Source organism: Trypanosoma conorhini, assembly GCF_003719485.1.
Source record: "Trypanosoma conorhini strain 025E chromosome Unknown Tco_14.4_contig_00295, whole genome shotgun sequence".
Classification (NCBI taxonomy): Eukaryota; Euglenozoa; class Kinetoplastea; order Trypanosomatida; family Trypanosomatidae; genus Trypanosoma; species Trypanosoma conorhini.
Window position 1 is genome coordinate 2,662 of NW_021704381.1, and position 14,104 is coordinate 16,765.

Below are 14,104 nucleotides of genomic sequence, written 5' to 3' on the forward strand. Positions count from 1 at the left end.
CCGGCAACGCCGACCCCTCCAAGCAGCCAAAGGAAGACGCAGGCACACGCACGCAAAACGAAAAGAAAAAAAACTTCGCATACATACACACAAACAAAGAATTCCTCAATCTTCTTTCAATAGAAAGTTGCGGTGAAGCTGCCTCTGCAAGCGTCGAGCCTCGGCGTGCCCAAGACGCCGCTCTCCCTCCCGCGCCCGCGCCCACAGCGCCTCCAGCAAAAACTCGTTTCCCCCTCTCTACTCGGAACCGCAAGAACCTCTTGTCCCCAGCGGCCGGGGTCCCCTCTTTTCATTTTTCTTTTCCGTTCCTTTTCTTTTTCTCCGCTGTTTCTGTCTGGTTTCGGGGTGCTGCTTTGACGCTCGCTCCCTCCCGGCGCCTTCTCAATGCTCTTTCGTTATCTCAGTTAAACTCAGTTCCTATTCCTCCTCCCTTTTTTGCCCTTCTTTCGCTTCTTCCCTTCTTATCTGTTTCCTTTTTCTTCCTTCGTTCTTTTTCGCCCGACTCCACTTGAGGGCCCCGGCTGGCGCAGCTGCGCCGCACCGTCGCGCCCCTGTCTTGTTGCGGCCGTTGATATTTTTATTGTTTTTTCTTGTTTTCTTTTTTTCTTTGCGGTTTCTTTTTCCTCAGTTTATTGTTTGTTGCCGTTGCTTCCTTTTTCTTCGTTTACTTTGCTTTTTTGCTTCCCCCACCCTTCTTCTTCCGTCTTGTCCCGCGTGTGGCTGTTGTTTTGTTTGCTTCCTCGCCGTGCGCGCGTGGCGGGGGGGGGGAGGGAGGGGGGCTCAGTCGTCGTAGATCGCCTTCATCCCCGGCTTCTCCGCCGGCAGCCCGTCGAGGCCGCTGAAGAAGTTGTGCGCCGGCGCCGAGGCAGCCACGAAGCGCAGCAGCTTCTCGTCCACCTCCGCTACAGCCTCTGCGCAGGGGGAGCCGCAGGAGGCGGCGGCGGCAGCGGCGGGCGTGAAGCAGGAGGCGGCGCCGAGCAGCGCCCAGGCGGCGGACTGCGGCGTGAGCCCAAAGAGGCCGCCGCAGAGGGCGACGTTCGGGAGCGGCAGGTCTGTGCGGATCGGCTCGTAGTGGCGGGGGGGCGGCTGCTGCGCCTGCTGCGCCACCCGGCTGATGCCCACAACCGGCTGCGGCGGCGGCAGCGGCGGCAGCGCGGGCATCTGTCGCTGTGGGGGGGGCTCCTGCGTCGTCGCCGGCGGCCGCCGCGCGGGGGAGGCACCGCTGGCGTCTTTGCTGCGCGCGCCCCCTACCGTCGTCGGCGGGGAGGCGCCGCCAACCGCCTGCGGGCGTCGCGTGGAGGCCGCGCTGTTGCTGCTACTTGCGCCGGGGTTGGCGCCGGCGAGGGCGGCGCCCTCCTCCTCCAGCGCCGCCGCCACCTTCGACGGAGCTCCTCCGCCGCCGGCCACCGCGGCGCTGCTGCTACTGCCACCGCCACCCGCCGCCGCCGCCGCAGTCGCAGTCGCAGCCGCGTTGGGGCTTGTTCCTGCCCCGGCCTTCCCAGACGCCGCGGCACCGGCTGCCGCCGTCGTGCCCGCCACGCCAGCGTGTCTGGGAGTATTCGCCGCGGCCGCGGTGGCGGTGGCGGCATTCTGGGCATTGGCTGCGGCGGCTGTCTGGCCCGCGGCAGTCGTGGTGGATGGGGCGCTCTTCGCCGCCGGCCGGCTGCCAAACTTCGCGACGGCCAACTCTAACATCTCCTGCCGCTTCTTGTTGCTCTTGGGGTAGCTGCGGAGGGCCTGGATGAATACCGCCTGCAGGGTGTGCTGGTCCTCGCGGTTGACAAGCTGGCCACCGGAGCTGAGCGCGGCGTTCATGAGGTCTACCATGTCGTTCCGCAACTCTTCAGAGGCGTCCTCCTTCTTCTCACTATGGCCCTTCTTGCCTGCGGCTTTCCCCTGCGCATTGGTGGTGGTGGCGGCGGCGGCGGCGGCGGCGGCGGCGGCGGCGGGCGCGGGCGCGGGCAGCTTGCCACTCGTGAGATAGTCGTAGGCGCCCAGCAGGTAGCCGTCCACCGGCTTCTTCAGGGTCTTGAGCAGCTGCATGAAGACCTTTGGGTCCGCCGCCCGCAGCGCCGCGTACGCCAGCAGCTGCCCCACGCGCGTGGCGCGGCTAATCGGCGGGTGCCGCATCATATGCAGGGCGCACTGCACCGTGTCTACGAGGTGGGAGTTTTCTATGTTGAAGCTGAGCTGCTCCTTGTCGTCCGCGTCGTCGAGCTTGGCGGCGATGGGGCGGCTCTCGTTGAGCACGTGCGTGACCGCGTCGAACTGCGACTGTGAGGGGTGCGTGAAGCCCCAGCGACAGCGTGGCCCCTCGCACGGCTTGTCCCGCTTAAAGTTGATCTTGCCCTTGATGAAGCTGCAGCACCAGTTGTCGGGGTAGCCGTTGAGGGGGCAGCTGGAGCCGCCGATGCACGTCCGGCGCAGCTGGTGCTCGCAGGGGTGTCCGAAACTAAATAACTGCAACGACATTGCTAACACACTAAACACCAAAAACAAAAACAAAAACAAAAGAAAAAAAGATTAAAATATATAAATACCACGGCCACTGACGAAGCCTTTGCTCTCGCTCCCTCTGCCCTTCCGTGCGAATACAATATAATATAATATATATATATATATATACTCGGTGTCCTGCTGCCTCGCCTCTCTCTCCTGAGGGCCGGTCGGACAGCGTGATAGAGAAGAGGAAAACGGCTGAGGCGTGTGTGGCGCGGCAGCCTAAACCTCAACCCTTTATTTTCTTTTTTACTCCCCCTTCTTTTTTGTCTTCGCTCGGTCGCTACAGCCGCCGCCGGTGGGGATCCGCGACGGCGCAGTGCGTTGCTTGCTAGCGGCGGGATAGAGAGGGAGACAGGCGCAGAGGCGCGGAAGCCAAAGAAAGCGGCGGTGGCGCATGCAAAAGGGGGGGGGGAAGATGGTGAAAACCCACACACACAGAAATGCGTAGAGAAGGCGAGTAGGCGAGAGCGGGGACAAGCAGAAGGAAAAGACGGGGTAAAAAAAACACACACACATGCAGACAGCATGCGTGCGTGCGTGTGCATTTGCAAGTTTGTCGTTGCGCGCGGCCTCCACGTGTCTGCCCGCCCGCTCAGAAGTCGTGGCACCGGCCGTTGCTCTCCCAGTCGCCGTAGCGCGTCGGGTTGAGCTGCGTGCTGCCAACGGGCGCGCCGGTGGCCTCGTCGACGACGTTGGACGGCGTTGCGCCGGACGCCTTGTTGAAGAGCGACTCCGCGCTGCCCACCGAGGCGGTGAAGCGCTGGACCTCCTCCGGCGAGAGCGGCCGCGGCTTCAGCGTGGGGTCCTCCTTGCCGAGGAGGGCGAGGCGGTGCTCCAGGTACCTCTTGTCCCTCACCACCGAGATGAAGATGTCGCTCTCGACGCCGATCAGCAACGCCAGCCCCCGCCGCAGCATCGCTTTCTCTTCCGTCTCTCTCTCTCTCTCTCTTTCCTTATCCTTCCCTCTGTTTGCGCAGGCCCACGCGCCGGTGGATGTGTGCAGAACTACCTGTGCGCAACGGAGGTGTCGGGAGGCACGTGGAAGAGGATAGGGAAAAGACAGAGACGCAGCAGCAGCAACAACAACAACAACGGCGGCGGAAACGGTCTGCTTTTTCCCCACGCACGCAAGAACACGCAACATCGCGTACAACAAGCAAGACGCTGCGCCAATACACATCCGTCGCGTGCGACAACGAGCACACACGCAACACGAGACTCCCAGCAGCGAGAGTGGACGTGCTCTTGCTTGTTTTTCTTTCCTCGTTTCTTTCGGTGTTGATCCTCCTCCTCCTTCGTCGCTTTCAGTCTCCGTGCCGCGTGCTCGGCGTGTCAGCCAAACCCCCCGCTGCGGCGGCGGCGGGAGGGGCGCCTTGTCGGAGGGCGTGCGAGACAAGCGTCGCCGCGACAAGTTTGCCGTCGCTGAGGCCGGCGAGAAGCACGGAGGGGGCGAAGACCATGCAGGAAACGCCCGAGTGCGACTTCAGCACCGGCGCGAGCTGCAGCCGCGAGGCGCGCTGGAGGACGTTCTCCGCCGCGGCGTACGTTACCGCGGCGGGGCCGCACGCCACCTCCTCCACGCACGCGGCCTTCGCCTCGAGGAGGGTGCGGAACCGCAGCAGCAGCGCGTGCCCGTCCGCCGTGCCGACGGCCAGCACGTCGTCGTAGCGGCTCACGGCAACGCACGAGACGGCGATGGGCGGGGCGGTGGGCGGAGCGGCGGGAGGGGCGACGCCGAGGATGTGCAGCTGCGACTTCCACACGTCAAAGAGCAGCAGCCGACCGTCGGCGGCGACGCAGAGGACGAGGTCCAGCCCCGTTACGCGCACCGCGTACTCCGGCACGAACGGCAGCTCGCGACGCGCCACCACCGCCCCGCCATTGAGCAGAAGGTCGACCACAAGCAACACCCCGACGGCGCGGCGGGCGCGGTCGCCGGTGCGTCGCTTGTGCGGGTTTCCGCCGTCCCCGCCGCGCCGTGCCTTAGGCGCCTTCCCTGCCGGCCTCTCCTGCTCCTCCTCCGCGGCGTAGTCGAAGCCAGCCACCAGGAGCAGCGACTGCTGGTCCTCAAAGAAGAGCGTCACCTTCACCCCCTCGGCCGGGAGGAGGCGGTGCAGAAAGAGGGGCACGCTCGAGGAGGCGCTGAGGTCAAACCGCCACACGGCCACGCTTCCGTCTGCCAGGCCCGCCGCAAAGACGTACCCGTTGGGAGAGTAGGCGATGTCCGTCACCACGTGACTGCCGCGGCAGAGGAACGTCGCCACGCACTCGGTGGAAGTGAAGGAGTAGAGGTCCACGCACCCGTCGATGTGGCGCGTGAGGAAGAAGGGAAGGTGGGGGTGGGAGGCGACCTGCGCGTGGGCGGCGTGTGAGAAGCGGGGTCGGTGCGACAGCGCCTTCGGGTTCCGCGGGGCCGCCGCCCCGCCCCCGCCCCGCGCCCCCGCGCAGCGGCCCCGCTGACAGGGCCGCCGTCACGAGGTTGCGGTCCGGCTTATCCCGCAGGAACGCGGCCTCGTTGTCGCCGGCCAGTATCTCGCGGTAGCCGTGGCCCACCTCGGCGCCGGCGTCGGTGCCCCACACCAGGCTGTCGCAGCTGGAGCGGTCGTAGTCGAGGGAGCAGATGGAGGAGTAGGACTGCTGCAGCACCAGCCGGTCGGTCGTGGTGGTCTGCGCCAAACCCCCGCGGAGACCGGTCTCCAGCATAAACTCGCGGAAGCTCGCGTGGGTGTGGGAGCGCCGCAGCCACGCCACCTCCATGCTCCGCAGCGTCGCCACGGCGCCGTCGCTCAGCTGGTCGTAGAGGAGGTGGGCCGTGGCGTGCGGGCGCGTCGCCTCCCGCAGGAGCCGCACGACTGTGTCGGTGTCGACGGAGAACTTCGCAGTGATGCACGGGAGCTGCCAGAATAACTCCGCGCGGGCTACGCATATGTCCAGCGCGACGGTCTGCAGCGGAAGCGGCAAATCGGCGTCGTCGGTGCTCGCGAGGAGGTTGTTCTCGAGCAGCTCCGCCACCCGACGCAGCTCCTGCTCCTCCTCAATGAAGATGCCGTTGGCGTTCGTGAGGAGGCTGTCGTCGAGCTGCCGCACCGCCACCACGTGGCCAACCAGCTGCGAGGCAGCCGCGTGGAAGTCCAACGTGGTGCGGCAAAGCAGGCAGCCGAGCAGCCACGGCAGGAGTTGGGCGTACTGCGGCGGCCGCGGGAGGCTCGCCAGGGCGTCGCGCATGCGATGCACCTCCTCCCTTAGCTCGCCCAGCGCACACAGCTGCAGAAAGGCGGCAGCCCAGAGAAGCAGCAGGGCGCGGAGCCGCTCCTCGTGCAGCTTCGCCTGCAGCACGGCGTCGCCGTCACTGTCCGTGTGCGACAATACCTGAAACGGCGAGGCGGTTGCGGCCGCCTCCGTCTCATCGTGCGTGGGCTGCTCCAGCGTCATGGCCCGTACGCGGCTGAGGACGAGCTGCAGCTCACGCACGTATGGCAGGACGGAGTCCAGCGTCGCCGCCTCCGCGTGCTGCTCGTGAAGGGCATTCACCACCGTTGGGGACCCCAGCAGGGCCGTCGCCAGCGCATAGTCGGCGTTCTGCAGCGCCACGGAGAGCAACACCAGGCGCACGGCGACAAGGACGAGGCGCGCCACCACGCCACCCAGCGCAGGCGCCGGGAACAGCTCCCCCGGCGACGGCTCGCCACGCAGCGCCTGCAGCGCCGCCAAGAAACCCGTCAGGCGATCCTCCACAAGGACTACGGGGGCACGCCTGACGGCGTCCACCACCAAGCGAGCAGTGCGGACGACAAACGCATGCAGCGCCCGCCTGCCGCCGTCGCGCGGCTCCGCCGGGGCCTCCGTCGCGACCGCGTTGAGAAGCCGGTGCTGGGCCCACTGCAGCTCCTTTTCCAGCGCCACCGCCGCGACCGCGTCGAGCTGGTCCGCGTCTGCCGCATCGGCCTCAGCTGCAGCCGCAGAAGTCAGTTGTGCATCGGCGGCCGCCGCCGACTGCTTGCCCCTGGGGAAGTTGTCACCGCCCCCGGCCTCCTCTGCGTCGTCGTCGTCGTCGTCGTCCAAGTCGAAGCCGCGGAACGCCAGCGTGCCGGTGTTGAAGTCGGCCTCGGTACGTGCGGCGACGGTGCGTCGCGCCGCCGCCTGCGCCGCTTCCCCCGTCTTTGCGCCTCGCACCTGCGCCAGCAGCGCCTCCGCCTCGCGGCCGCTCATGATGGCCAGCAGCTGCAACCCCGCGGTCGCCGAGAGGTGCGTCAGGTGCATCAGCAGCAGCAGCTCGCGCAGCGGCGTGAGTCCCCCCTCGCCCCGCACGCGCCGCCGCTCGCCGCGCAGCAGGCCGACGATCTCGGCAGCCTCCACGGCACTCCGCGGGACGTGACGCGCGAGCAGCAGGCGCGCCTCCCGCGTCCGGCCGCAGCGCCAGAGCAGGCACGCCTCCTCCCAGACGTCCACCGGCCCATACTCCGCCTCCTCGCGGCGGCGCTGCTCCAAGAACCAGAGCAGGTCCTCCCGATCGTCGTTGCTGGCGAGACGCAAAACCAACAGGGCGAGCGCAACACTGCCCTGTCGCTGCAGCAGCACCTGCGCCGCGTTCCGAGGCTCCCCGGCGAGGAGAAAAAAGGCGGCGCCGTACGACACCATATTCTTGCTCACGGCCGCGAACGCGTTGCTGGAGGCGGCCGCCTTATTATTTGCCTCGTTGAAGTCGCGCAGGAAGAAGGCGTGCAGCTTCGCGTTCCGCTCCGCCTTGCAGAGGGCCGCGAGTACGCCCACCTTGCCGGCGAGAACGTACATGAGGGCGCACTCGCGCACATCCTTCGTTGCCTGGTACTGGCCCCGCGCCAGTCTCTCCGCCAGGCCCCGCAGCCCCAGCAGCGACTGCAGCCAAAACGGCACGCCGGCAGCCTCCACCTCGGCCCACGGCACAGCAGCCTTCGCGGCAGCCCCGCCGAGGAGCTCGTCCAGCAGCTGCGGCTGCGCGTCGGAGAGGGCCGCCCAGAGGAATGCGCTGTGGGGGTTGAGGAGGCTGCTGGTCGGCGCCTCATGCACGCCAAGGCGTCGACGGAGTTGGTGCAGTTTGTGCAGAAAAAAGGACTTTGCCGCCGCGGCGTCCATGCCAACTTTCGACAGCCTCACGGCCCGCATGGCATCCACGATGCAGAAGAGGCCAAGCTGCTCCTGGCTGCTGAGCCCGCGCAGCCGCACCAAGGCAAGCTGCTCCATGACCTGCTCGAGCATGTCTGCCGCGAATTCGCTGCCAAGCAGCGCGTTCTCCGGGCTTCGCTCATCCAGTTCCAAGAGACGCCGCATCTGCGCGCTGCGGTCAAGCGCGACGTCGGCGAGGGCGAGGGCGGTGTCCAAGTCCGCGTGCGCCACGGAAGGCCGCTCGCAGAGCCGGGCGCTCACAGGATTGCGGCACAGCGCCTGCGCCAACACGCGAGGGTTGTTGTTGCCGCTGCTATTGACGTTGCTGTCGTTAGTGGTGGCGGTGGTGGTCTCGTCTGCGGCAGCGCCCCCGCCGGCCGTCGCCGCACGGGCGAGCTGCAGCACGTCCGCCAGTATAGACCGCGCCGCCCGCCACCGCCCCATCCCAAGAAGCGCCAGCAGCATCGTGGGGTGATACACCGCCGCGGCCGCCTCCCGGCCGGCGTCGTCGCAGGGATTCGCGCCGTCGTCGTCGTCGTCGTCGGAGCTGCGGGGCGGCGTGGCAGCGGGCGCGGGGCTCCAGGCGTGAATGAAGGCGCCGTCGACGGGGGAAAACAGCAGCTGCGCGACGCGCGCGCCCCCGCCGCCGGCACCCGCGGCGTCCCCCGCCCAGACCGGGGCCATCGCCGCGATTTCGCCGCGCCAGCCGGCCTCCTGCGGCGCCGCCGCCCGAATCCAGCAAGGCCCGCCCGTCGGCGCCCGAACCCAGCGCTCGATCGTGCTGCCGTGGCGGCGCAGCGTGAAGGCGCCGGCGTTGCGGCTCAGCGCGAACGCCAGCACGTCGTCAAGCCGCAGCTCCGCGACGAAGGCGGGTGGCGCCGCGAGGTCGCGGAGCAGATCCAGTGCGTAGAGCCACAGCACCCGCCCCCCCGCCGCGCCATGGACAGCGCCCAGCACGCCAACAACGAGGCCCGCGCTCGCGAGCCGCACCGCCTTGGCCTCCTCCACGCGGCACCGCGGCGCGGCGTCAAAGGGCTGAAACGACAAGGGAGGAGAATCGGGAAGGAAGGCCGCCCGCACCGTGACGCAGTTGGCGCCCTCCACCCATTCGCACGTCACCTCGTCGTCATGGGGGCAGCGGCGTCGTGCCTCAGCGGGGGCGGCCGCTAACGAGCGCAGCGGCGACGTCGCAGGGATTCGCGCCGCGGGCAGGAGCAGCTCGCTTTGCGCCGCCGCAAAGCTCTCGAGGAGGGCGGCGGGGATGCACCACCACGCCTCTCTGTCGTTGATTGCGTACCGTGTGGAGCAGCAGACACCCTCTGCGGTGGTCTGCACCTGCTGCAGCCCAAACCCCGTCTGCAGCGGCGGCGGCGGCGAGGGGGACGAACTCGCGTGGGCGTCCAACACGCCGCCGGGAGCGCCGACGTCATGGGCCTCCCCCTGCGGCGCGGCACCGGGCGCGTCGAGTGGGCCGTACCTTGCCGCCAGTTGCGTTAGCAGCCGCCCTGCGTCCCCGCCGCAGGCCTTCAGCAGCGCAGGAAGCATGCGCGCCTTCTCGGGGCACTTCACCTCCACGAAAAGCCTGACCGCCTCTGCCGCGGCGTCCGCCTGCGGCGCCTGCATGCGTCGGCGGTACTCCACAGGGATGGGCGACGCTGCCAGCACCGTGGCCTCGGCGACGCCGTGGCTCCGCGTCACCTGCTCAATGACGAACGCGCGCTCGGGGGTGAGGCCCAAGAGCAGCACCGCCCCCTCGGCGCCCCGCGCGGTGCGGAGCTGCAGCGGCGGCGGGTCCACACCGAGAGTCAGAAACGCCTCCACCCGCACCGCCCGCGTCAGGAAGTCGAGCATCACCTTCGCTACCATGCCGTTGGCAAAGTGCACCAGCAGGCGATACCTACGCGCCCGCAGGAGCTGCTCGGCCTGCGGCGTAAAGGCGCCAAACTCAACCGCGCGGGATTTCCAGACGGGCAGCGCCTCCACGCGAACAAGGCGGCCGTATTTCTCCTGTAGCGGAAGCAGCAGTTTGGAGGCCCGCAGGCCGGCGGAGCGCTCCTTCGGAAACCCCCCTTGCTTCTGCTGCCCAAACCGGTAGCAGACGGTGCGCACCGTGCCGTCCTCGTCGAAGCAGAGAAACTCCAGCTTGTTGCCCAGCGCGGTGGTGTCGCGGGAGCGTGAGAAGCTCGGCACAAGCTGCGCGCGCAGCGACGACGACATCGCGCGCAGCGAGACCGTCTCGGAAAGCACGAGCTGAAGTGCGTGATCGCCCTCCCCGCACTGCGTGGCGTCGAAGTCGGCGGCGCGGCGCAGCGCCAAGTCGCGGAGGTCGCCGCTCACCTCCGGTATGAACTGCACGCTGAAAAGGGCGACAGAGAGCTGCCCGTCTTGCGGGTCCTCGCAGGTGACGCAGAGGACGGTGTGGCTGGCGATGCGGTGCCACTCGATCGCGGCGACTTTGCAGGCCCCCAGCCGCGCCGACACCCCGCGCAGCGCAAACTTGTCGCGCTGCAGCGAATCCTTCGAGGCTAGAGAGGCCCTCCGGCGCGTGGGCGAGTAGAGAAGGCTCGGCTCCCCCTCCTCCTCCGGCGGCAACGACGACGACGACGACGACGCGCACCGCCGCGGACGCACCTTCAGCGGGAACACCGCCACCGCGGCGGCGTGCGACGCAAACGCCAGGTGCATGTTCGTGCGGCACACCGCCACGGCGCTGTAGGAGCCCCACATGCGCCACTTCACCGTGTCGCCGTCCGCGCCCACGTCGACGACCACCGCCCCGTCGCTGAAGACGACGGCGAGGGAGTCGACCGCAACGAACTCCGCGTCCACCGCCTCACGCACCCCCTCGTGGCGCACGGACGTCTCCCACCCGGTGAGCCACCGTGGCGCAGGGGAGGGCGGCGCGGGTGCCTCCTGCAGCGCGGCGGACGCCGCGCCCCGCCCCTCCAGAGTGGCGCCGAAGTGGCCGCCCTTAAGGACGGGTCTGTAGCGCAGCCGCATGTCGTCCTCGCGGACGTCCACAATGGTCACCCCCTTCGCCGCCACCACCGCCACGCGGATGTCGTCGCCGAAGTGGCAGAAGCGCAGCTGGCGCAGGGCTGCGTTCGCCGCAGGGCCAGCCATCCCCGCCGGCCGCTCCTTTTGGTCGTCGAAAAGCGGCCCAGATGCGCAAAGCGTCCCCTCCCTCAAAAATAGCAGCCGGTCCGCCGCGGCCATCGCCACTCGCAGCTCCCCGCTGGTGTTGAACGCGCAGGATAGGTGGCTGCAGCTGCGCGGGAAAAACACGTCCCTAGCGTGCATGGGTGCCAGACCGCACGTGCACGGGCGCACGCAGTAATAACTAGCTGACTATGCGTATAGCTCGCTAAGTATGGGTGTTTCTAACGAGGCCCCCGCACCCTACAAAGTAACGGCGGGGAGTCTGTGGGGCTCGGGGGACACGGGAAAGGCAAGGGAGTTGGGAGGGGAGACGGCGACGACGACTCAGGCAGCGGAGCCACGGGCACAGCGCAAAGAGGGCAAAAAGTACAGCGGGCGAGGGAGAAAAAGCGAAGGGGCCACGCGCATGCGACGAAGACAGAAGGACAAAGAAAAAAAAAAACAAGAAGCGGATGCATCCACGCCAAATCGTCCGCCGTCCCCACCGACAGGGCCGCGGCTGCTGCGTCAGACTTCAGCAGGCGAGAGGCATGACACCGACACGCCGGAGACCCACGCCTCCCACCCCTCCGCCACCGCGTCATCCACGGCGGGGGCGCCAAACACCCACGCCTGCGTTAGCATCAAGCGGCCCACACCACACCCGCGCGCCACGCAGTATACGGCCGCCTCCTCGCTGAGACGAATCCACACCGAATGTTCCTCCCCTTCTCCAAAACTCCGCTTTGCCTTTGACGGCGGCGGCAGTGTTGGTTGTCGACGACGCCTACGAAAGACCGCCGAGCCTTTCTCAAGTGGCGTGTCGTACATATACTCCGTCACAAAGTAGTCGATGTAGTCCTCAGGGCTGCGGAACTCCTTGAGGAGGGTAAAGGTTGCCTGCCGCCGCAGACGCAGGCCGGCGTCCTCCGCCGCCACGGTGATGGCGCCGAGCGAGACAAGGCTCACCGCGGCCGTGGGCACCGCGGTCGCATTTGTGTACGCCACCGACGAAGCGGGGACATGCACGACGAGGCTTCCCTCGCGAAAGAGCAGACCAGGCTCTTTGCCCACGCCCAGCGGCGTCCACGACGCCGCAGTAGCGATGGACACGCGAAACGTGCGCTGCAGCCACGCACACTGGGCCTGCCGGGGATGGGGGCTGCCGTGTGTGTCGCCGCGGTCCAGCCCCCCGCTAGGCGCCGGGGTCAGCAGCACCACGCAGCAGTCACTCCCCGCCCGCAGCTCCGTGACCCACGCCACCACCCCGTCCACCTCGCTTGCTTCCTTGGAGAGGACGTAGAACTCGCCGCGCGGTGTCACTCGCCAGGGCGCCGCGAGGTCCGGAATGGCGGGGCCCGCGCGCATCAGTAGTTCACTGTGCCACCCACCCCGCTTGACGTGCCGCGCCCAAACCCGGGCGATCGCGCGAGACTTCAGCAGCGACACGCCGGGGGACAGGGGCAGAAGCGCCACAGCGACGACGGCAGCGGGGTCGCCCCCCATAGCAAGGCGCAGGTTCTCTGAGACCAGGCCTAGTTCCGCCTGCAGCGTATGGAGCCTCTGCTCCACGCGCGGACAGAGCGTCGGATTCCACTCGAAAGCGCAGAAGGCCTGCTCAGTGACATGAATCATGGCGCGACCCCGCGCGGTGTAGACCGCGGCGGGGCCACAGTTAAGTGTGGCATCCCCAGGCTCCGACGCCGTCCAAAGACGCATGTGGCGTCCCCTCAAATCGTCTGCGACCGCATTGGCCACCTGCTCCATTGCAGCCCGCCCCGTGTCCGCCGCCCAGAGGGCCACGCAGACGAAAAGGGCATGTCGGGCAAGCAGCGCCGCCGGCGACGCGCGCAGTGCAGCTCTCTCCGGCGGCTCCAGTCTCCGGACAACACAAACTGGCGACTGTGCCGGCCCCACGGCGTTAGAGGCGCATGCGACCAACCGCTGCTGCAGCTGCTGTTGAAGGACGCCCTCGTCACGCGCCGCGGCACGTGGAACGAAGTACTCTGCGACGTAGAGAGAATCCCCGGAGGCGTCAAGTCGCTCAAAGTGCGCCATGTTTAGCGAGGAATCCCCAAGAGTGTCGTGGTGCACCCGCGCCGTCCAGCCCGGTGGAGCGAGCAGAGCTCGACAAGCGAGGCCCTCCACCTCGCGCTCCACGAGATGCATAGTTACTAAGCTTCGTTGTGTGTGTGTGGTTTCCCTTTCCCCCCCCCCTCTCTGCCGCCGTCTTGTGTGCCCGCCCTCGCCCAGCTCAGGGAGCCCTTCTGTGAGGAGCGGTGTGCGTGCCTTTTGCGTGCGCCCACCCACACGCGCCGCTCGCCGCTAATTTTCTTCGCTGCGTCCACGTCGTCGTAGTTTTTCAAAAATAAAATAAAATAAGCAAAATAAAGTAAAAAGAAACGGAGAGCAGCGGGAAAAAGGGTCCCTTCCTGCGGGCAAAAAAAACAAAAAAAAAGTTGCGGGGGCACAGCCCACCGTTACTTACCCCGTTACCCCTCCCCTGCCGGCAAAAGCCCAGTAAGTTTGGAAGGGAGGCGGGAACGTCCCTCTGCCGCGGTGGGTAGGTGGAAAAGAAAAGGTACAGACAACGCCGCTCCACCGGATCCGCGGGCCTCGCTCCTCCCCCCACACACGCGAAGCGAATAATCGCGTCCACTCCGCTCCTTGCTTGCCCATCCCTCCTCCTCCTCCTCCTCCTCCCCCCGCGGCGCGTCTGCGGGAGTGGAGTGGCGTGGTTCGTGGGTGGCACGCAAAGCAAGAAAAGCAGCAGCGAGAAAAAGCCAGGCACGCACGCGCAGGGAGGAGGGGGAGGGGGAGGGGGAGGAAGGGGGGGAACGGATGAAAAAAAAAAGTGGGGGAAGAAAGGGGCAATAACAATGGGCAAACTGGCGGCAATATCCGCTGCGCACGCCAAAGAATATATGGACTTCAAAGGATTTTTGCCGCATCTACCACAACGGGAAAAATCAAGGACACACAGCACAACAGTTCACACAGGTTGGCCAACTTCCCAACGGCCAGCGTGGCTTGAAAAGAAGGAGGCAAATCGTGTACGTGCTTTTCAAACCATCACACGCCCGCGCGCCGACTAAGACGAGTGGGGCAGCCCCCGTTGGGACGCCGTCGCCTCCTCCCCAAAGGCACAAGAACCCGCCAGCAAGGCGGGACCAACGGGAGTGTGGGTGCGGCGGCGAAGTGAAAAACGCCACCACCTCCCCTGCGGCTCCACCACGGCCTGCGTATTATTCCACTGCCGAGAAATCCAAAAAAAACGACAAAGGTGCGGAAAGGTTGTATAGAGAAAATGATTTGCAAGGCC

At 66.9% G+C, this 14,104-nt stretch overlaps 6 protein-coding genes across 6 annotated transcripts, besides 7 other annotated features; 2 read left to right on the plus strand and 4 right to left on the minus strand.

Annotated features, from left to right (window-relative positions):
• The first annotated feature begins 284 nt into the window (after nt 1–284).
• Nucleotides 285–321: a microsatellite.
• Nucleotides 322–755: 434 nt separating this feature from the next.
• Nucleotides 756–779: a microsatellite.
• Nucleotide 780: 1 nt separating this feature from the next.
• On the minus strand, nt 781–2,472 carry Tco025E_05212 (uncharacterized protein; the record flags this gene model as incomplete). Its single annotated transcript, XM_029372113.1, has 1 exon — nt 781–2,472. One exon carries the CDS (start codon nt 2,470–2,472, stop codon nt 781–783), a length of 1,692 nt encoding a protein of 563 aa, XP_029227780.1.
• A 9-nt stretch (nt 2,473–2,481) lies between these two features.
• Nucleotides 2,482–2,519: a sequence feature (A-rich).
• Nucleotides 2,520–2,596: 77 nt separating this feature from the next.
• Nucleotides 2,597–2,625: a microsatellite.
• A 469-nt stretch (nt 2,626–3,094) lies between these two features.
• Tco025E_05213 (uncharacterized protein) lies at nt 3,095–3,418 on the minus strand (the record flags this gene model as incomplete). Its single annotated transcript, XM_029372114.1, has 1 exon — nt 3,095–3,418. One exon carries the CDS (start codon nt 3,416–3,418, stop codon nt 3,095–3,097), a length of 324 nt encoding a protein of 107 aa, XP_029227781.1.
• A 77-nt stretch (nt 3,419–3,495) lies between these two features.
• Tco025E_05214 (uncharacterized protein) lies at nt 3,496–4,170 on the plus strand (the record flags this gene model as incomplete). Its single annotated transcript, XM_029372115.1, has 1 exon — nt 3,496–4,170. The coding sequence occupies one exon, from the start codon at nt 3,496–3,498 to the stop codon at nt 4,168–4,170; it is 675 nt and encodes a 224-aa protein (XP_029227782.1).
• A 27-nt stretch (nt 4,171–4,197) lies between these two features.
• Tco025E_05215 (uncharacterized protein) lies at nt 4,198–4,533 on the plus strand (the record flags this gene model as incomplete). Its single annotated transcript, XM_029372116.1, has 1 exon — nt 4,198–4,533. The coding sequence occupies one exon, from the start codon at nt 4,198–4,200 to the stop codon at nt 4,531–4,533; it is 336 nt and encodes a 111-aa protein (XP_029227783.1).
• A 117-nt stretch (nt 4,534–4,650) lies between these two features.
• Tco025E_05216 (uncharacterized protein) lies at nt 4,651–10,944 on the minus strand (the record flags this gene model as incomplete). Its single annotated transcript, XM_029372117.1, has 1 exon — nt 4,651–10,944. One exon carries the CDS (start codon nt 10,942–10,944, stop codon nt 4,651–4,653), a length of 6,294 nt encoding a protein of 2,097 aa, XP_029227784.1.
• Nucleotides 10,945–11,310: 366 nt separating this feature from the next.
• Tco025E_05217 (uncharacterized protein) lies at nt 11,311–12,951 on the minus strand (the record flags this gene model as incomplete). Its single annotated transcript, XM_029372118.1, has 1 exon — nt 11,311–12,951. One exon carries the CDS (start codon nt 12,949–12,951, stop codon nt 11,311–11,313), a length of 1,641 nt encoding a protein of 546 aa, XP_029227785.1.
• Nucleotides 12,952–13,147: 196 nt separating this feature from the next.
• Nucleotides 13,148–13,180: a microsatellite.
• A 282-nt stretch (nt 13,181–13,462) lies between these two features.
• Nucleotides 13,463–13,488: a microsatellite.
• Nucleotides 13,489–13,582: 94 nt separating this feature from the next.
• Nucleotides 13,583–13,618: a sequence feature (G-rich).
• Nucleotides 13,619–14,104: the final 486 nt, after the last annotated feature.